The 14075-nt window shown below is 50.4% G+C and overlaps 6 protein-coding genes across 6 annotated transcripts; 4 read left to right on the top strand and 2 right to left on the bottom strand.

Moving 5' to 3' along the window:
* Positions 1-29: 29 nt before the first annotated feature.
* TrAtP1_005547 (uncharacterized protein) lies at positions 30-767 on the top strand (the record flags this gene model as incomplete). Its single annotated transcript, XM_014089239.2, has 1 exon — positions 30-767. One exon carries the CDS (start codon positions 30-32, stop codon positions 765-767), a length of 738 nt encoding a protein of 245 aa, XP_013944714.2.
* Positions 768-2783: 2016 nt separating this feature from the next.
* TrAtP1_005546 (uncharacterized protein) lies at positions 2784-3515 on the top strand (the record flags this gene model as incomplete). Its single annotated transcript, XM_066112761.1, has 1 exon — positions 2784-3515. The coding sequence occupies one exon, from the start codon at positions 2784-2786 to the stop codon at positions 3513-3515; it is 732 nt and encodes a 243-aa protein (XP_065968846.1).
* Positions 3516-3660: 145 nt separating this feature from the next.
* TrAtP1_005545 (uncharacterized protein) lies at positions 3661-5072 on the top strand (the record flags this gene model as incomplete). Its single annotated transcript, XM_014089241.2, has 3 exons — positions 3661-3754; positions 3813-4566; positions 4625-5072. 3 exons carry the CDS (start codon positions 3661-3663, stop codon positions 5070-5072), a joined length of 1296 nt encoding a protein of 431 aa, XP_013944716.2.
* Positions 5073-5164: 92 nt separating this feature from the next.
* On the top strand, positions 5165-5986 carry TrAtP1_005544 (uncharacterized protein; the record flags this gene model as incomplete). Its single annotated transcript, XM_066112760.1, has 1 exon — positions 5165-5986. The coding sequence occupies one exon, from the start codon at positions 5165-5167 to the stop codon at positions 5984-5986; it is 822 nt and encodes a 273-aa protein (XP_065968845.1).
* A 327-nt stretch (positions 5987-6313) lies between these two features.
* Positions 6314-8249, bottom strand: TrAtP1_005543 (uncharacterized protein). Its single transcript, XM_014089242.2, has 3 exons — positions 7693-8249; positions 7532-7629; positions 6314-7475 (listed from the first exon to the last, which is right to left on the bottom strand). The coding sequence occupies exon 3, from the start codon at positions 7382-7384 to the stop codon at positions 6332-6334; it is 1053 nt and encodes a 350-aa protein (XP_013944717.2). The 5' UTR covers positions 7385-7475; positions 7532-7629; positions 7693-8249; the 3' UTR covers positions 6314-6331.
* A 2164-nt stretch (positions 8250-10413) lies between these two features.
* Positions 10414-13963, bottom strand: TrAtP1_005542 (uncharacterized protein; the record flags this gene model as incomplete). The annotated part of the gene is made up of 3 exons (XM_066112759.1): positions 10414-10845; positions 10970-13719; positions 13783-13963. 3 exons carry the CDS (start codon positions 13961-13963, stop codon positions 10414-10416), a joined length of 3363 nt encoding a protein of 1120 aa, XP_065968844.1.
* Positions 13964-14075: the final 112 nt, after the last annotated feature.

Here is a 14075-nt window from a genome sequence, read left to right as displayed (position 1 = left end):
TGACCGATTCAGCGGCAGGATTATCAACCATGCGCCCCAATCCGAAGCAACTAGTCGATTTCTTCTCTCGCTCGCTCTCATCGTTCCACTCATCGCCAGATGTCTTCCGGGTCCTGTGCACGCTGCCGCATCACGGCGGGAGCAGCAGCAGCAGGGAGCCAGCTCCGCGGCCATCGAAATCAAATTCGAAGCTGCGGCAGAGATTAGTGGTGCTAGACTCGAGCTTCAATCCGCCGACGCGGGCCCATGCTGAGATGGCAAAGTCGGCTCTTGAGTGGGCATCTTCTTCTTCGTCGTCGTCTTCACCGAGATTGATGCTGTTGTTGTCTGTGAATAATGCGGATAAGGCGCCCAAGCCGGCGAGTTTCCCGACGCGGCTGGGGATGATGGAAGGGTTTGGGCATGAGCTGTTGAAGAGCCTCGCCGCTACAAATGAAGAGGGGCGGCCGGAGATTGACCTGGCGGTGACGAAGATGCCGTTTTTCCACGACAAGGCGAGGGCGATTGCCGAGAGCGGGTTCTACGCCGCCGGAGGATATCCAGAGCCGGAGCAGATTTTCCTAGCAGGCTTTGATACCGTGATTCGGATATTCAATCCAAAGTATTACAACACGGGCGGAATGAGGGCGGCGCTCGGGCCGTTTTTCGAGAGGGCGAGACTACGGGTGACGATGAGGACGGATGATGAGTGGGGCGGGGAGGATGAGCAGTTGGGATATGTGAAGGGGCTTGGAGAGGGCGGGTTGGATGAGGTTGGGGGGGGATAAGGCGTGGGCTGGAAGGGTGGATTTGGTGGAGGGGAGGAAGGGGAGTGGTGTGAGTAGTTCGAGGGTGAGGGAGTTGGTGAAGAAGGGGGAGAGTGAGAGGGAGGAGTTGGAGGAGATGGTTGATGGGGAGGTGTTGGGGTGGATTGATGAGGAGGGGCTGTATAGAGAGTGATGTGATGTTGTTGATGGTGATGATTGCGTGTGGACTACCCTGAAGCTGAGCGGATGGATTGGATTTTACGTTTATAGCTGTTGGAACGAGGAACGAATGATGAAGGACAATTTACAAGATAAATATGATCTTTGGGGTAGATATTAGGAACGTATCTTTACGATTAGGTACAGTATTAGGACACATGTTTTTGTTGGTGTATTCAGCATTTGGCAAAATCACCCGCGAAACTTTTGAAGCTATATCGAAGTTCTCGATAGAGGCAAACACAACAATCAGCACATCTTTCACTAGCGTAACAACTACCCACTGAAAACTTTCAAGAACCACAAAATGACAAGGCATCTGCAATTATTCTTACGCAATATCTCAACATCAATCAGTGCAAAAAGCAGAAAATTTCTTCACAGCAACCGTGCATCTCGGCACTTCTTCTCACTAGCTCAGCAAAGAGGCTCTCGCGATTCATTTTTTTGCAGTGCACCCCTGTCGCTCTACCAAGATAAGCTCGATAACGGAGATTTGGCAGCCACGAGCTAAAGTGAATGCGGTGGGGCTGCTCCGCTGCTGTTGTGTTTTCGTTTTGCGGCAGAAAAAAAAAAAAAAGCTGGGCGGTCAGGGCGCCCCACCAGAGCAGGTATAAATGTCTGCTTCGCCCGCCGTGCTTTTGATTTTTTTTCTCTTTTCTTCTTTACGTCGACAATACTTCAGTATGTGTACCCCTAACTGTGGCCTGCAGTGATTTCTCCCATCATTGCGGCCACAGTGGTCAGGATGTTCAAGTGGAATTCAGGATGGCTAACAACTTCAACAGGAGAATCATTTCTATAGTATTTGTCTCTTGCTTTGGTTCCCAAAAGAGCCATCGAATCCACCCTGGTTGATGATTGCATATCCTCGATACCCAAGAGTGAATTTTCTGGTCCTCTCGCTCTGTCCGCAAGGATGGCGGCAGTAGCCTCGTGCTTCTGCTGTATAGAGAGCTGTTTTCTTCTTGATGATCTCGACCCTATCCGTGGTCATGCCTTCGGGCGCACTGGTAGGGTGGGTGTCGATGGACGTCTGACAGGCGTGTCTTTTTTCTATCTTTTCATTGCTGGTTGGGGCTTGCCCTGATGGTGAAGAAGAGACTCGAGTGCATGGATGCTTATATCGTTATGCCTTCGTACCCCGTTGATGATGTTCGGTACATTGAGAAAACGAAGGGCGAAGGTGGAAATGGACGAGCTTTGAACCCGAGGGCCAAGCCACACGTGAAGCAATGGCATTTGGCTCAGAAAAGGTCCTTATGTCGCTACTGGCACATGCTAATTCACTTTGCGCTCTGGTTTTCCGCCTTTCATGGTCGGATTTGCGATTTCACGCCGGCGGAAATATTTAGACAGACGTGGGTCTAGTAGTTCTAGTGGCTCTGCCTGTGCCTAGCAACACGTGCAGTGGCGCCTCAAATTTATTCACTGACAGATACCTTGATGCTGAAGACGTATTTGTGTAAATGAATGCGAATAATTTGGATAGCTATTATGACCCTGGATGCCCCTTGTAATGATTGCATGGTGGTGGCATTTCCACAGAGGCAGGCTGCCCAATGAGGGATGCCTCGGAGAGCCGTAGGATCAAGGAGGGGGCTGAGATCAGGATCACGAGATGAACATGCGTACGCGGCAGGGAATGAAAACAGAGAAAACCCTAATATGCGAAACAGAGCTGATGAAAATGAATGTCCCTAATTTATTGCGCTCCCTGCCCGGCGCTGTAGACTCAACGCCGGGCCGATTTCGCACTTGATTGACCAAATTACGCCTCTTTCGTCTTTCGCTCTCTTGTACCAGCAAGGGCATGCAATGTCTGACCCCAGAAACTACACTGTTGGATGGATCTGCGCTCTCTCTACAGAGCAGATTGCGGCGGCGGCATTTCTTGATGAGCAGCATGCACCGCTAGAAGACCAGCCGTCACATGACTCCAACAACTGCATCCTAGGCTCTATGGGAAAGCACAACGTTGCCATTGCTGTTCTTCCCTTGGAATACGGAACTGCCTCTGCATCCAACGTAGCGACCAACTTACTACGAACGTTTCCCAATATCAGAATTGGTCTTCTCGTCGGTCTTGGCGGCGGTGCCCCCAGCAAGAGACACGATATTCGCTTGGGGGTCAGCGCACCCTCGGCTGGCAACGGAGGCGTATTCCAATATGACTTTGGAAAGACGATCCAGGGAGAAGCCTCCCAGCACACGAGGTTTCTGAACCAGTCTCCAGCCGTTTTACGCTCGGCGGTAGCAAGCCTGCAGACCAGATATATGCTCGATGGTCATCAGCTCAAGGAAAACATTGAAAGTGTTTTAGCAACAAGAAAGAGACTCAACAAGTTGTTTGGACGTCCAAAGACAGCCAGCGACATGCTATTTCGACCCGAGGTAGTCCACGACGAGGGAGGTTGTACGGCAGTATGCGTAAAGGACGAATCCAACTTGGTCTTACGCTGCGAGCGTACAGAAGATGAAGATGACCCTGCAGTTCACTACGGCCTTATCGCTTCTGCGAACCAGGTCATGAAAGATGCCCTTATTTGAGACAAGCTTTCAGCTGAAAAAAGATGTCTTGTGCTTTGAGATGGAAGCGGCAGGATTGATGAACAATTTTCCTTGCTTGGTGATAGGCGGAATATGCGATTACTCTGACTCCCATAAGAGTAAAGAGTGGCAAGGCTTTGCGGCAATGACAGCTGGTGCGTATGCAAAAGACCTCCTCGGTATCATTCTTCCAAGCAAAGTGGAAGCAGAACAGAGACTTAGCGAGGTCCTTACGCAAGGTTGTCCACCCCCGTATACGAGAACTTGAGGGCAAAGCTGGTCCTAATGGAATTATAGTCAGAGACACTGTAGCCAACATTGAGACAAACGTGAAAGATATCAGATCCCGAATGAGTTCAGAGGAGGACCTCAAGATTTTAAACTGGCTTGCGGATTCCAATTACAGCAGCCAACAAAACGACTACCTTTCCAGGCGTCAACAGGGCACAGGGCAATGGCTCCTCGACTCAAAGGAATATCAAGACTGGTTATCGACGGATAAGCAAACGTTGTTTTGCCCCGGTATACCTGGTGCAACAGTCGGTATTGCGTATAACTACTACATCTTCAAGCGCCAAGACCAACAAACCGCTGATAAACTCATGGCAAGTCTCCTGAGACAGCTGTGTTTCTCTCAATCGTCGCGACCCGAAGCTGTGAAATCTCTCCATGACAAGCATTATTACAGGAAAACCCTGCCGTCCTTGGATGAAATTGCAAGTGCTCTGCAATTTGTTGTCAAAACCTTCTCCCGAGTCTTCATCGCAATTGATGCATTGGACGAATGCCGGATTAAAGAACGACCTTTATTTCTCTCTGAAATCTTCAAAATCCAGAAAGAAATCAACGCCAAGATTTTCGTAACCTCACGACCAATTTTAGAAATAAAAAATGTGTTCCAAGGATGCATTTCATTAGATGTTGTGGCCAGCCGGGACGATATATACAAGTATCTCGATGGTCACATGTCGATACTTCCCAAGTTTGTTCACGATAATATCAATCTAAAAGAGCAAATAAAGTCAGATATTACGAACATTGCTCAAGGAATGTTAGTACCCAACCCTCTATAGAGATGCTGGTAAATCATGCGCTCACAATTGGCACAGGTTCCTCCTAGCACAGCTCTACCTCGGCACTCTGGAAGATAGGGTCACACCAAGGGAAATGAAGCAATCATTGAAAAAATTCCAGCAAAGAAGCCAGGATCAGAGGGAAGATCAGAAACTCGAAGTGCTAAGAGCCGTTTATGACGATACAATAAAGAGGATCAAGGAGCAAAAACCAGGTTTTCGTCATCTGGCGACAAGTGCTTTGTCTTGGCTTTGCCATGCAAAGAGACAACTTAAAAAAATAGAGCTTCAGCGTGCTCTCGCAGTGCATATGGAACTGGATAGCGGCAGTGTCCCACAAGAGTTTGATGATGACAGCGTCCCGGAAGTTGATCTCATAGTCTCGAGTTGCCACGGACTGGTCACTGTCGACGAAGAGAGCGATGCCATACGATTAGTACATTATACGAAGCAAGAGTACTTTGACCAAATGCGACAACAGTGATTTCCGGAAGCAGAAACCACAATCACAAACGTCTGTACGTTATACATCACAATTAGTAACTTTGTCTATACCAAAAAAACGCAGCTCAGGTTATGTCCGAAGTACAATTCTACGAGGCCGGCGATTCTAGAGCAAGCCATGCCACGATCATTACAGCGTTGGAACTTACAGCGTATTTCGGGGCTGTGGAATTGATGAACAAGTTGCCCAGCATCCTGAATACTTCTTTGGGGGCTGCTGAGCTTGGCCATGCCATTTTCAGCGCACTATGCAATGAGCAGGGCGCTGCTCTCCGGCTACTTATCGACATGGGTGCTGATATCAGCGTTAAAAGACTATTTGAAGACGGGCTGCTGAGCCTGGCAGCATTCCATGGTGATTTGGATGCAACCCAGTTACTTTTAGACCTCGGCGCCGATCCCAACGAACGTGATAAATGGCTCGAGGGGCCTGTCGAAAAAGCGGCAGGTCACGGCTACACAGCTGTGGTCCGGTTGCTTCTTGAAAGGGGTGGTAGTTTTGGAAACGAAGACGACGGTCAGTTGACGGTTGTTGATTACGCAGTAGAGACTGACAACAAGACCATGATCCGAGACTTTTTTGAGACGACTACTGATCCAAAAAAAGAAGAGTCTCTCAAAGCGCTATTGCTTAGAGCTGCAGTGACTTATAAACACGTAGAATATATTGAAATGATGTTGGAGATGGGTCCTCTGCCCATGTTGATGGGAGAGTTTGGTAGCAAGCTGCTGTACAAGGCAATGACGGAATCTGAGCTTCCAAAGGAGACTATTGAGCTGCTTTATGAGAAGGGCGCTAGACCTATGGAGGGAAGCAAAGAGGAGATTCTTTGCAAGACAAAGATTGATAAAGAATGGCTTGCTGAGAAAATACCCTCGCTTTTTACAGAGTAGTTGTGCTGGGTAAAGGAAAGTTGCCGTATACGGAGAACTTTGCAGGTAGCAGAGGTATCAAGGGCAGCAGATATAACAGAATCATTAATGAACAAGTAAAAAACTGCAATTGCAGCTTTCTTCATTAAGTATATGAGCTTCCTAGTACCGATAGGTCAATCAGGAGAGACGCTGGAGTCTAGGCGGGCGTGACGTACTTGTCAGAACAACCTATAATCGTATTGTCTGTAATTATCAGAAAGCAGTGAAAGCAAGACAGTCACCCATTTGTTAAATTTACAAAACCATGTTGATACGCTGTAATTGTCAATTTGAGTGGCAACATTGATACCCATCTATATAAACTCAACAGTCAAAGCCCATGATACAAAACCCATCTATTCCATCCATCCCAATTTCTTCGCAACAAAGCTCACACCTCCCGCCAAAGCCGTAGCACCCGTAAACACAATCAAAACGCCATACCCGCTCCCATAACCCCCCGGTCGCCTGGCCCTGCCACGGCATACCTTTAATCAGAGCCTCGCTCAGCGGGCCCGCGATAATGTTTCCCACGCCTCTGCCAATCGACAGGAAAGCAATCACCATGAGAGGATCATACTTGCTCACGCTGACGCCGTCGATATCTCCAGCAGTGGCTGCCTTGTCCCTTGCAGTGGCCACCTTGACGACGTGCCTCATGATGCCTGGCCAAGAAGTTGTAAAAGACCCGGCAAAGAGGCCGTAAGCAAGACTAAAGACGTATAAAATGCCGATATTCGATCCTAGACCCCATAGAAGAAGAAGACCAAAAACAGCGCCTACGGTTGATATCAGAATGCACGTCGTAACGTGCAATCTGTCAACCAGCGTCCCCATCGTGACAGGCCCAATGACTGACCCGATATTGAGCACCAGCAGCGTGGCCGCAGAGGCAAAAGAGCCCGCGCCGAGAACATCCTGCGCGTATGTCGGGAGGAAAATGCCCGGCAAGAAGAAGCCCATGCCCTCGATGACGTTGCCGAGCTGGTATATGGCAAAGACGCGAGTCCTCATGAAGCTCCAGTCCAGGGGCTTGATGTGCGCAGTCATTGAAGGCGGCAGACGCGGCTTCACAAAGTAGACGAGCGGCATCGTCAGGACAAAGAGCGCCACGGCCCATATCCGCAGCGTGGCCCGGAACCCATAGCGGTTGAGCAATGCTTCAAGCACCAGCGGGATCGTGAAGCCCCCAAGACCGGTGCCGGACCACATCAAGCCATAGGCCAGGCCCTTGCGGCGGTCGAACCACTCGTCGACGTACATCAGGCACGGGTTGTAGGCGATGGAGCCGCCGATGCCGTACAGCGCGCCCTGCGTGAGGATGAGATGCGTCGTGTTGGTGGCAAACGAGGACAGCGCGAGGGCGACGCACATCATGAGCAGGCCGATGGTGGGATTGAAGCGGCCCTGCTTGGGATAGAGGCGGGCGAGGGCAATGACGAGGGGGGGCGTCGAGATACATGATGCCCTGGAGCAAGAGTCAGTTCGTCTGTTAATTTCATAAGAAGGATTGTCAATGCTTACCGTGGCGCAAGTTCCTATAATGGCCGTCTTGGACGAGCCTTCAAATGGCTGATGAGTGCGGTAGTAGTCTTGGAAGATGCCAAAGGCAAATGGGAAGCCTGTCCATTGCTCGTATCAGCACACATCTAATATCAATACTAGGCATTACTCATTCAGCTTACCCCATACCATGGCCTCCATCATGAAACACGCCCCCAGGAACAGCCACGCATCTCTGCTCGTATCAGGCGCCGGAATAGAAAGGCCCAGCTCGTCTTGATCTCGGCTCTCATTTTCGCGCTGGGCCTCCACATCATCATCTGGACGGATTTCAACTACCGCAGTGGCATCACTTGCACGCTTTTTCTCATCTTGGCTGCCTTTGTCGATACCCGCCAGAGAAGCGAGATTCTGGTCGCTTGGAGACGTGACCGTGGCTGTTGGCGAGGACGGCGACGTGACTGTTGGCGACGTCGAGGCGGAGATTTCGGTCAGGATGGGCTCGACTGCAGGCATTGAGCTGCACCCGGTGAAGGCCCGTAAATATATCTTCTAATGAGGTGATGTATATCTGTCCGTCTGTCTGTATGTGAAGCTGTGGTTGTGATATAAAATGCTGATATATAAAGGCAGAAATTGGCACTCAAGATGGTGGAAGCAGCTGTCAAACAGAAAACTCCCGGCGTATTTCTTTTGCTCAGACTCAAAAAAGAAGAAGAAGAAGAGCAGGAAAAGAACAAGACAAGACAGACAGATACGCAATCACGCTCACGCTCGCCCCTTTCCAATTCTCATTCCATCTCTCTAGCTTTATATACCCAGCCTCCCCCCCAAAATCCACTTCACGATACCTGCTACTACTAGTATATCATACGGAGCTCATACGGAGCACGATCCGGCGGTCATACCCATGAACCACACAAAAAAAGACTGAGAGAAGAAAAAAAAACTTTAATCGCCCATCCTAGCTCCGGCTTGTCAGATGTCACTGCCTCTCTCATATTTACCCCTGGCTTTCGGCACTTTTACCCATCGTCCGTACAAAGTATGTGCATATATCGGAACAGGGGGCAGCAACACCCGGTATGTCTATTACGAATCGTTTGTTTTTTATTATGATCCTTTAACGGAGTAACATCTACTACTACACGCTGATCATCACTACTACCTAATAGTAGTAACTATCGAGTAATATCAAACAAGGATCCAATCTTTGACACGACTTTTTCTCTCCCACTAACAAACCAGAGGCGCTTATAAAAAAAAAAAAACAAAGCCAGGGTCCAAGTTCAAACACCAGAAAAATCCACAGCCCCCGATCGGTATGTGCGGATTCCTCACGTCCGGAAAGGGAAACTCCAGCAGCCCATCCTCCATCCGCCTAGCATCGTCACGGAGTATGAGAAAGAGATGAAAAAAAAAAAAAAAAGGGAAGGGGGTTCAAAGATTTGGAAATTTTAAGATAGTCAGCTGAGCGATCCATCCCAACCCAACCCCCCTTGTTCCTTTTTTTTTTTGCCCTTCCAAACTACTTACTGCCACCACCGTAAAAACGACATATCGCTCCATCGCGATGCCGGACGCACGAATTATGGGGCTGGGCGAACTTGCGGTAAAACAAACCATCTTATAGCCCTACCTGCACATACTACATGCCTACCTATCTATCATCTCCTTTGCTCCCACGTGTTTTCTCTCTCTCCATCTACATGTAGATATATAGATACTTTTACTCTATTTTACTCCGTAAACACCGTTTCATTCAAGCTGCACTAACAGACCACCAGCTCATTCACTAGTTGTAGTATCAGCAATAGCAAAGGGGCACAACCAAAGTAAAGCCATTTTCTGATACCGAGTAGAGCATGTTCTCGCTCCACCCCAATCCAGGGTCCTCATGCAAGATATGCACTGCGCTTCCTATTCGGGCAAAGCCAGGACCCTGTTTTTTTGCGTCTCCGGGAGCTAAACGTTCGACTCCCGCGTTAGTGAAAAAGACTGGAAACTTCATGTGTGTATTTGTTGTATGTGTATAGTTGACACCTTGTTGGTGGAGAAAGATCTAGAATCTAGAACATGCTGCTGCCATCTTTGGGCGGCTGTCATTCCGTTTTGGATTTGAAGAGCTTGCCGTCGTCTTCCGGATGGGCCAGGCATATGTTTCAAGAGAGAAAGTGAGTGAGAGTGAGAGTGAAGGACGCACATGGTCACGCGGCTCATGCAGGGATTTATATTAATTCACACTTTTAACAGCCATGATGGTCATGGTGGTATTTTATATGCCGGGAATCACACAGTAGTACAAATGTTAACAAGACAAGAGATTTTCGTTTTTCGTATAGATGCATCTGTCGACTTCATGCCACATCAGGCTTGCCGCGTAACACTAAAGACAGAAAAGGAAAAAAAAAAAAAAGGAAACAGCCATAAAAATGAGACTCAGCCTAAGTTGGGTAGTATTACACAAATACATGCAACTGCCGTGCAGCCTGCCATCCCGTGGAACAATTTCAAATAAGCCATGCTATAGGTATGAGATAGGTAGTGGTGACGAGAGAAAATTGAGCAAAGAAAAAGAAGGAAAGAAAATGCACCCGATTCGCTCAAAGGAACATGCCGGCTCTGCAAAACAAGACAAATACCCCGGGCAGTTTACCCTTCCAACAAAGGTAAAAGAGGAAAAAGAAGAAGAAAAAGCATGCAGGTAACCCACGCTGCAAGATGGAGCACCCACTTTCCCAAAAGCTGATTGGGGCAAAGAGAACAGAGCAATGGAAAAGCCAAAGTAACACTGACGAACAAGACTACCTGACGAATGCAGCCTGTCGTTCGACCCTGGCGGATATTTTTTATCAAACTAACGAGATGAAAAAATTGCTGCTGCAGCTCCCCGCAGTCTTGGCTTAAATCACTTGGAACGCTCTCCCGTTTGTTGATCTGCCAATCGTCTTAAACTTCTGATACTTGCCATCGGCCCCCATCACGTCGAACCGCTGCATTCCCATGGATCCCTCGGTGTAGCCGCTGAAGTAGTACCCAATCACCACCACAAGGTATGTCAGCAGGAGGATGCTGCCCTTGAAATAGTTGCTCTTGCCTTCGCCGTACACGTAGCTGAGCAGGAATACGCACAGGACGACGGTGACCAAGTCCCACTGCGGGAAGAGCAAAGAAAACGTATACTTGGCAGCATCACCTCCTACCGGGATGTTTGGGAAGACAGCCGAGAAGAGTACTAGGCAAGGGATTTGAAGCAGGCACACTTGGAGAGCATATGCGGAGCCAATCTCCATCGATAGTGCAATGTTTCCATTCATGGCGAAAGAAATGGCGTTCTAGACAAATTCAATTAGCGTCAGCCCAGCCCAGGCAAAAGAAAAAAAAAAAAAAAAAAAAAAAAAAAAGCAACGTGGGCACGGGTTCAGAGGATTGGGTGGGAATGATCCCCTGTGTGCTTACCAAGAATTCGGTAGTATTGGGGACTAGAGCAAAGAGGGTCAGTCCGAGAAATTTTTGGTCAATGGCAAAGCTTTCCAGCACGACGTCGACAGTGTCGACCAGAATCTCGGCAATTATGGCGTACAAGATGGTGGCCCCCAGCAGGATCACAGTACTCTTGGTGCGGCTCCAGTTTGGCGCGTCGTGGCCTCCATGGCCCCCTGCTTGAGCAGTTGCAGCACCCGCAGTAGCGGCGTCCTCTTCGACATCATGGAGGTGGCTTGGCCGGCTGGCGCCGTGCGGCCGCGGTGTAGCAACGCCGGTGCTGGACGCCTTATGCACATATCGGTCACGGGAGGCAATTGTGGCCGCTGTGGCTGCGATCTCGGCGACCTCACGTACGAGAACGCTGTTGTCGACCTGGCTGAGACCGGGAACCTTGATCGTTGAGCGCAAGGGCGGTTGATCCTCATCAGCAGTACCCTTGGGCGGCACCACGTGAGGAGTCATGTTTAGCCCACCAGCATCCTGGCCAGTCGTGGAGCCCGGCCGGGAGGCGTCCGGTAAGCCGACCTGCTTTAGAGACTGGCCCAGGATGCGCTTGTAGAGATGCGAATCGCGGATATCAGCCCCGGTACCGTCGGCCGTGGATGGTTGATGCGGGGGACGAAGAGTCGTCGACGCGTGCATGGCCTCTTCATGTCTCTTTTCTTCCACCTCTGCATTCCAGATGACGGCAGCGTGAGTACGCAGCGTAAACCAGAGTCCAACGAGGTATGAGAAGAAGAGCAAGAAGGCTGCCGCGTAGCAGTATGGACGCACGGCCTCGAGATAAAATCGGTCGTCTAGAGCAGGCACTTGCGAAAAGTAGCACCGGCGACAGTCCCTCGCAGCGCCCTCTTCGTTGAAGCCACCATAGGCGTAATCTTCGCAGTCCATGCAGTTGAGCTCATGGGAGCCGTAGATTTGGTAGAATAGCGTCGGACCAAAAGCGCCCACCACGGCAAAGAGCAACATGGTAGATGTCACGCCGGCCGATTTGGCGTTGAACCGCTGAGTCTTTCGCTTCAGGGCTCCAAAGCACATGGAGATGCCCGGCAAGAACAGGATACCGGCAAATATACTTCCCACAATGCTTCCCTCGACAAGTTGACCTTTGCCCTGGTTCAGTGCAACGCAGTAGAGGAAAACCTCGACAACAGTGGCAAAGAGGGCGTTGATGGCAGCACCCAAGCCCATGGAGGACTGAGCAGAGATGGATGCTACGGCCTGGCCAATAAAGTATGCCAGCGGGATGATGGAGAGCAAGCCCGCAGAAAACAAAAAGGCAGGCGACGTGATGAGAATCTCCAGTCCTAGGATCCGGTCCAGAATGAGCCAGTCGGCGATGACAAACACAACAACGACCATGAGGTTGATTAGGAAGATGTTGGTGCCATCAATGGTATACTTCCAGTACTTTGATCCAACAGCACGATAGGTGCAGACGAGGATGGATGAGTCGGGAGCATCGTCTACTCGAGCGTAGCTGATGTGAGACTCAAAGGATAGAGCGAGAGGGTGTCGCCTGAGGTGGTCGAATAGCAGCATGGTCACCTTGCCCATGGGAATCCAAAAGACGAGGAACCAGCAGATGCCAGACACGAGGATCAAGGAGGGTGAGATGAGGCAGTAGAAGAAGACGAAGAAGATGATGCGGCCAATATTCCACTCTCCACGGCCAAATAGCCTCCGCTTCAAGCGAGGGTGTAGATCGCTAGAGTCCTGGCGGCGCCCTCGCCCTAGTAGGCTCTCCGTCTCGCTGGGCGCCTCCGAATCCAAGCTCCTCCTGGAGCGGCCGATGATGGAACGGTGTCGATCAGGTCCAAAGAACAGCCGGCCGTATTCGAGGTCACCATTCTGCCATTGTTCATATTCTGAGATGCTTCTACCTTCGTCCTGATCCTCGTCCATGTAGGCCTCATCCTTTTCAAGCCGAATAAACTTGCCAAAGGGGTAGAATAAATAGCCCGCTAGACCCCATAGGACTCTCCCATACTCTCTGCCGCTGGGCGCAGCAGCAAACAAAAGGCAGATGATTGCGCCAAAAGCTGCCAGGCAGGCTATCCACCACCCAAAGAAGATGGTCCAGGCCAAGTTGAAAAGGAGCAGCCAGTTGCTTACTCTACCACCAGGCGTTGAATGAATATCTGCCTGAGCAAACTTTTGGATCGATCGGTCTTTCTTGTACAACGCAGGCTTCCAGACTCGAATACCAAACGGGTGTGTTTGGTTAATGGCCTGTTGTCTGTCTTTGAGGGTGAAGCTTTCGGCTTCGCTAATTTCACCTTCGGATTCGCAATCAACATGCTCGTCCAACGGTAGCTCCTCCTCCTCTTCGTGTTCTTCTCCCGCTACACTATTTTCGTCGTCTTGTTCGGATTCTTGCTCCTCTTCACCACTGCGATACGACTGGATGCGAGTGAGTCCCAAGGGAGGTGGCTGGCGTCGGCGCGTCGATAGGCCAGCGCGACGTTCGGCGGCGTCTGCCTGGACTTCGTAGGCGTCGTCATCTGCAGAAAACACTGCGCCTTTGTGTGGTGTGTTCGTTGAGGTGCGCCGCGACAATGGCGGCTTTCGGAGGCGGGCGTAAGACTGACTCCTTTCGGGACCTGCAGCAGACGTTGAACGGCCAGGAGCAGCCTGAATGTTTCGCGCTGCCTGTGGGCGCTCGATGGAAGGCTCGCCTAGGGTTTGACTGCTTCGGATGCTCGATGACCCCTGGATGGTGCCTTTGACGGGTTAGCATCTACAACCTCCGAATCTATTGGGTACGACAGTATCGCTTGTCCTACCATATCCCTCGGGTCGCCGCCGTACGGTGTCTGTCGAGTGATAGTTTTCTGGCACGCTCTCGCCAATTATGGACGAATGTCTGGACAGCGGGTTCGTTCGTGTATCTGTGGGTGACATCATGCCAGAGGACGTGCTGGCGCGATGCGCGGGAGGCGCGTTGTCCTGCTGCGAGGGGTCCATGGCGGTCGAAGCAAGCAGCGACGATGCCGCGACGGAGTTGAGGATGAGCTTCGCACGTCTGCTAGACGAGAGCTAGGCAGGCCTCTAATAGAAAAGGGAAAAAAAAGGCTGA

This window comes from Trichoderma atroviride, chromosome 3 (genome assembly GCF_020647795.1).
Source record: "Trichoderma atroviride chromosome 3, complete sequence".
Classification (NCBI taxonomy): Eukaryota; Fungi; Ascomycota; class Sordariomycetes; order Hypocreales; family Hypocreaceae; genus Trichoderma; species Trichoderma atroviride.
The sequence above is the reverse complement of the archived record's forward strand: the minus strand, read 5'-3'. Positions and strand labels throughout refer to the sequence as shown.

What these genes read in the sequence shown, in the direction of transcription:
- TrAtP1_005543 (XM_014089242.2), bottom strand. Translation starts at nt 7,384, where the DNA reads ATGATGTGCGTCGCCCTCGCGCTGTCCTCGTTTGCCACCAACACGACG.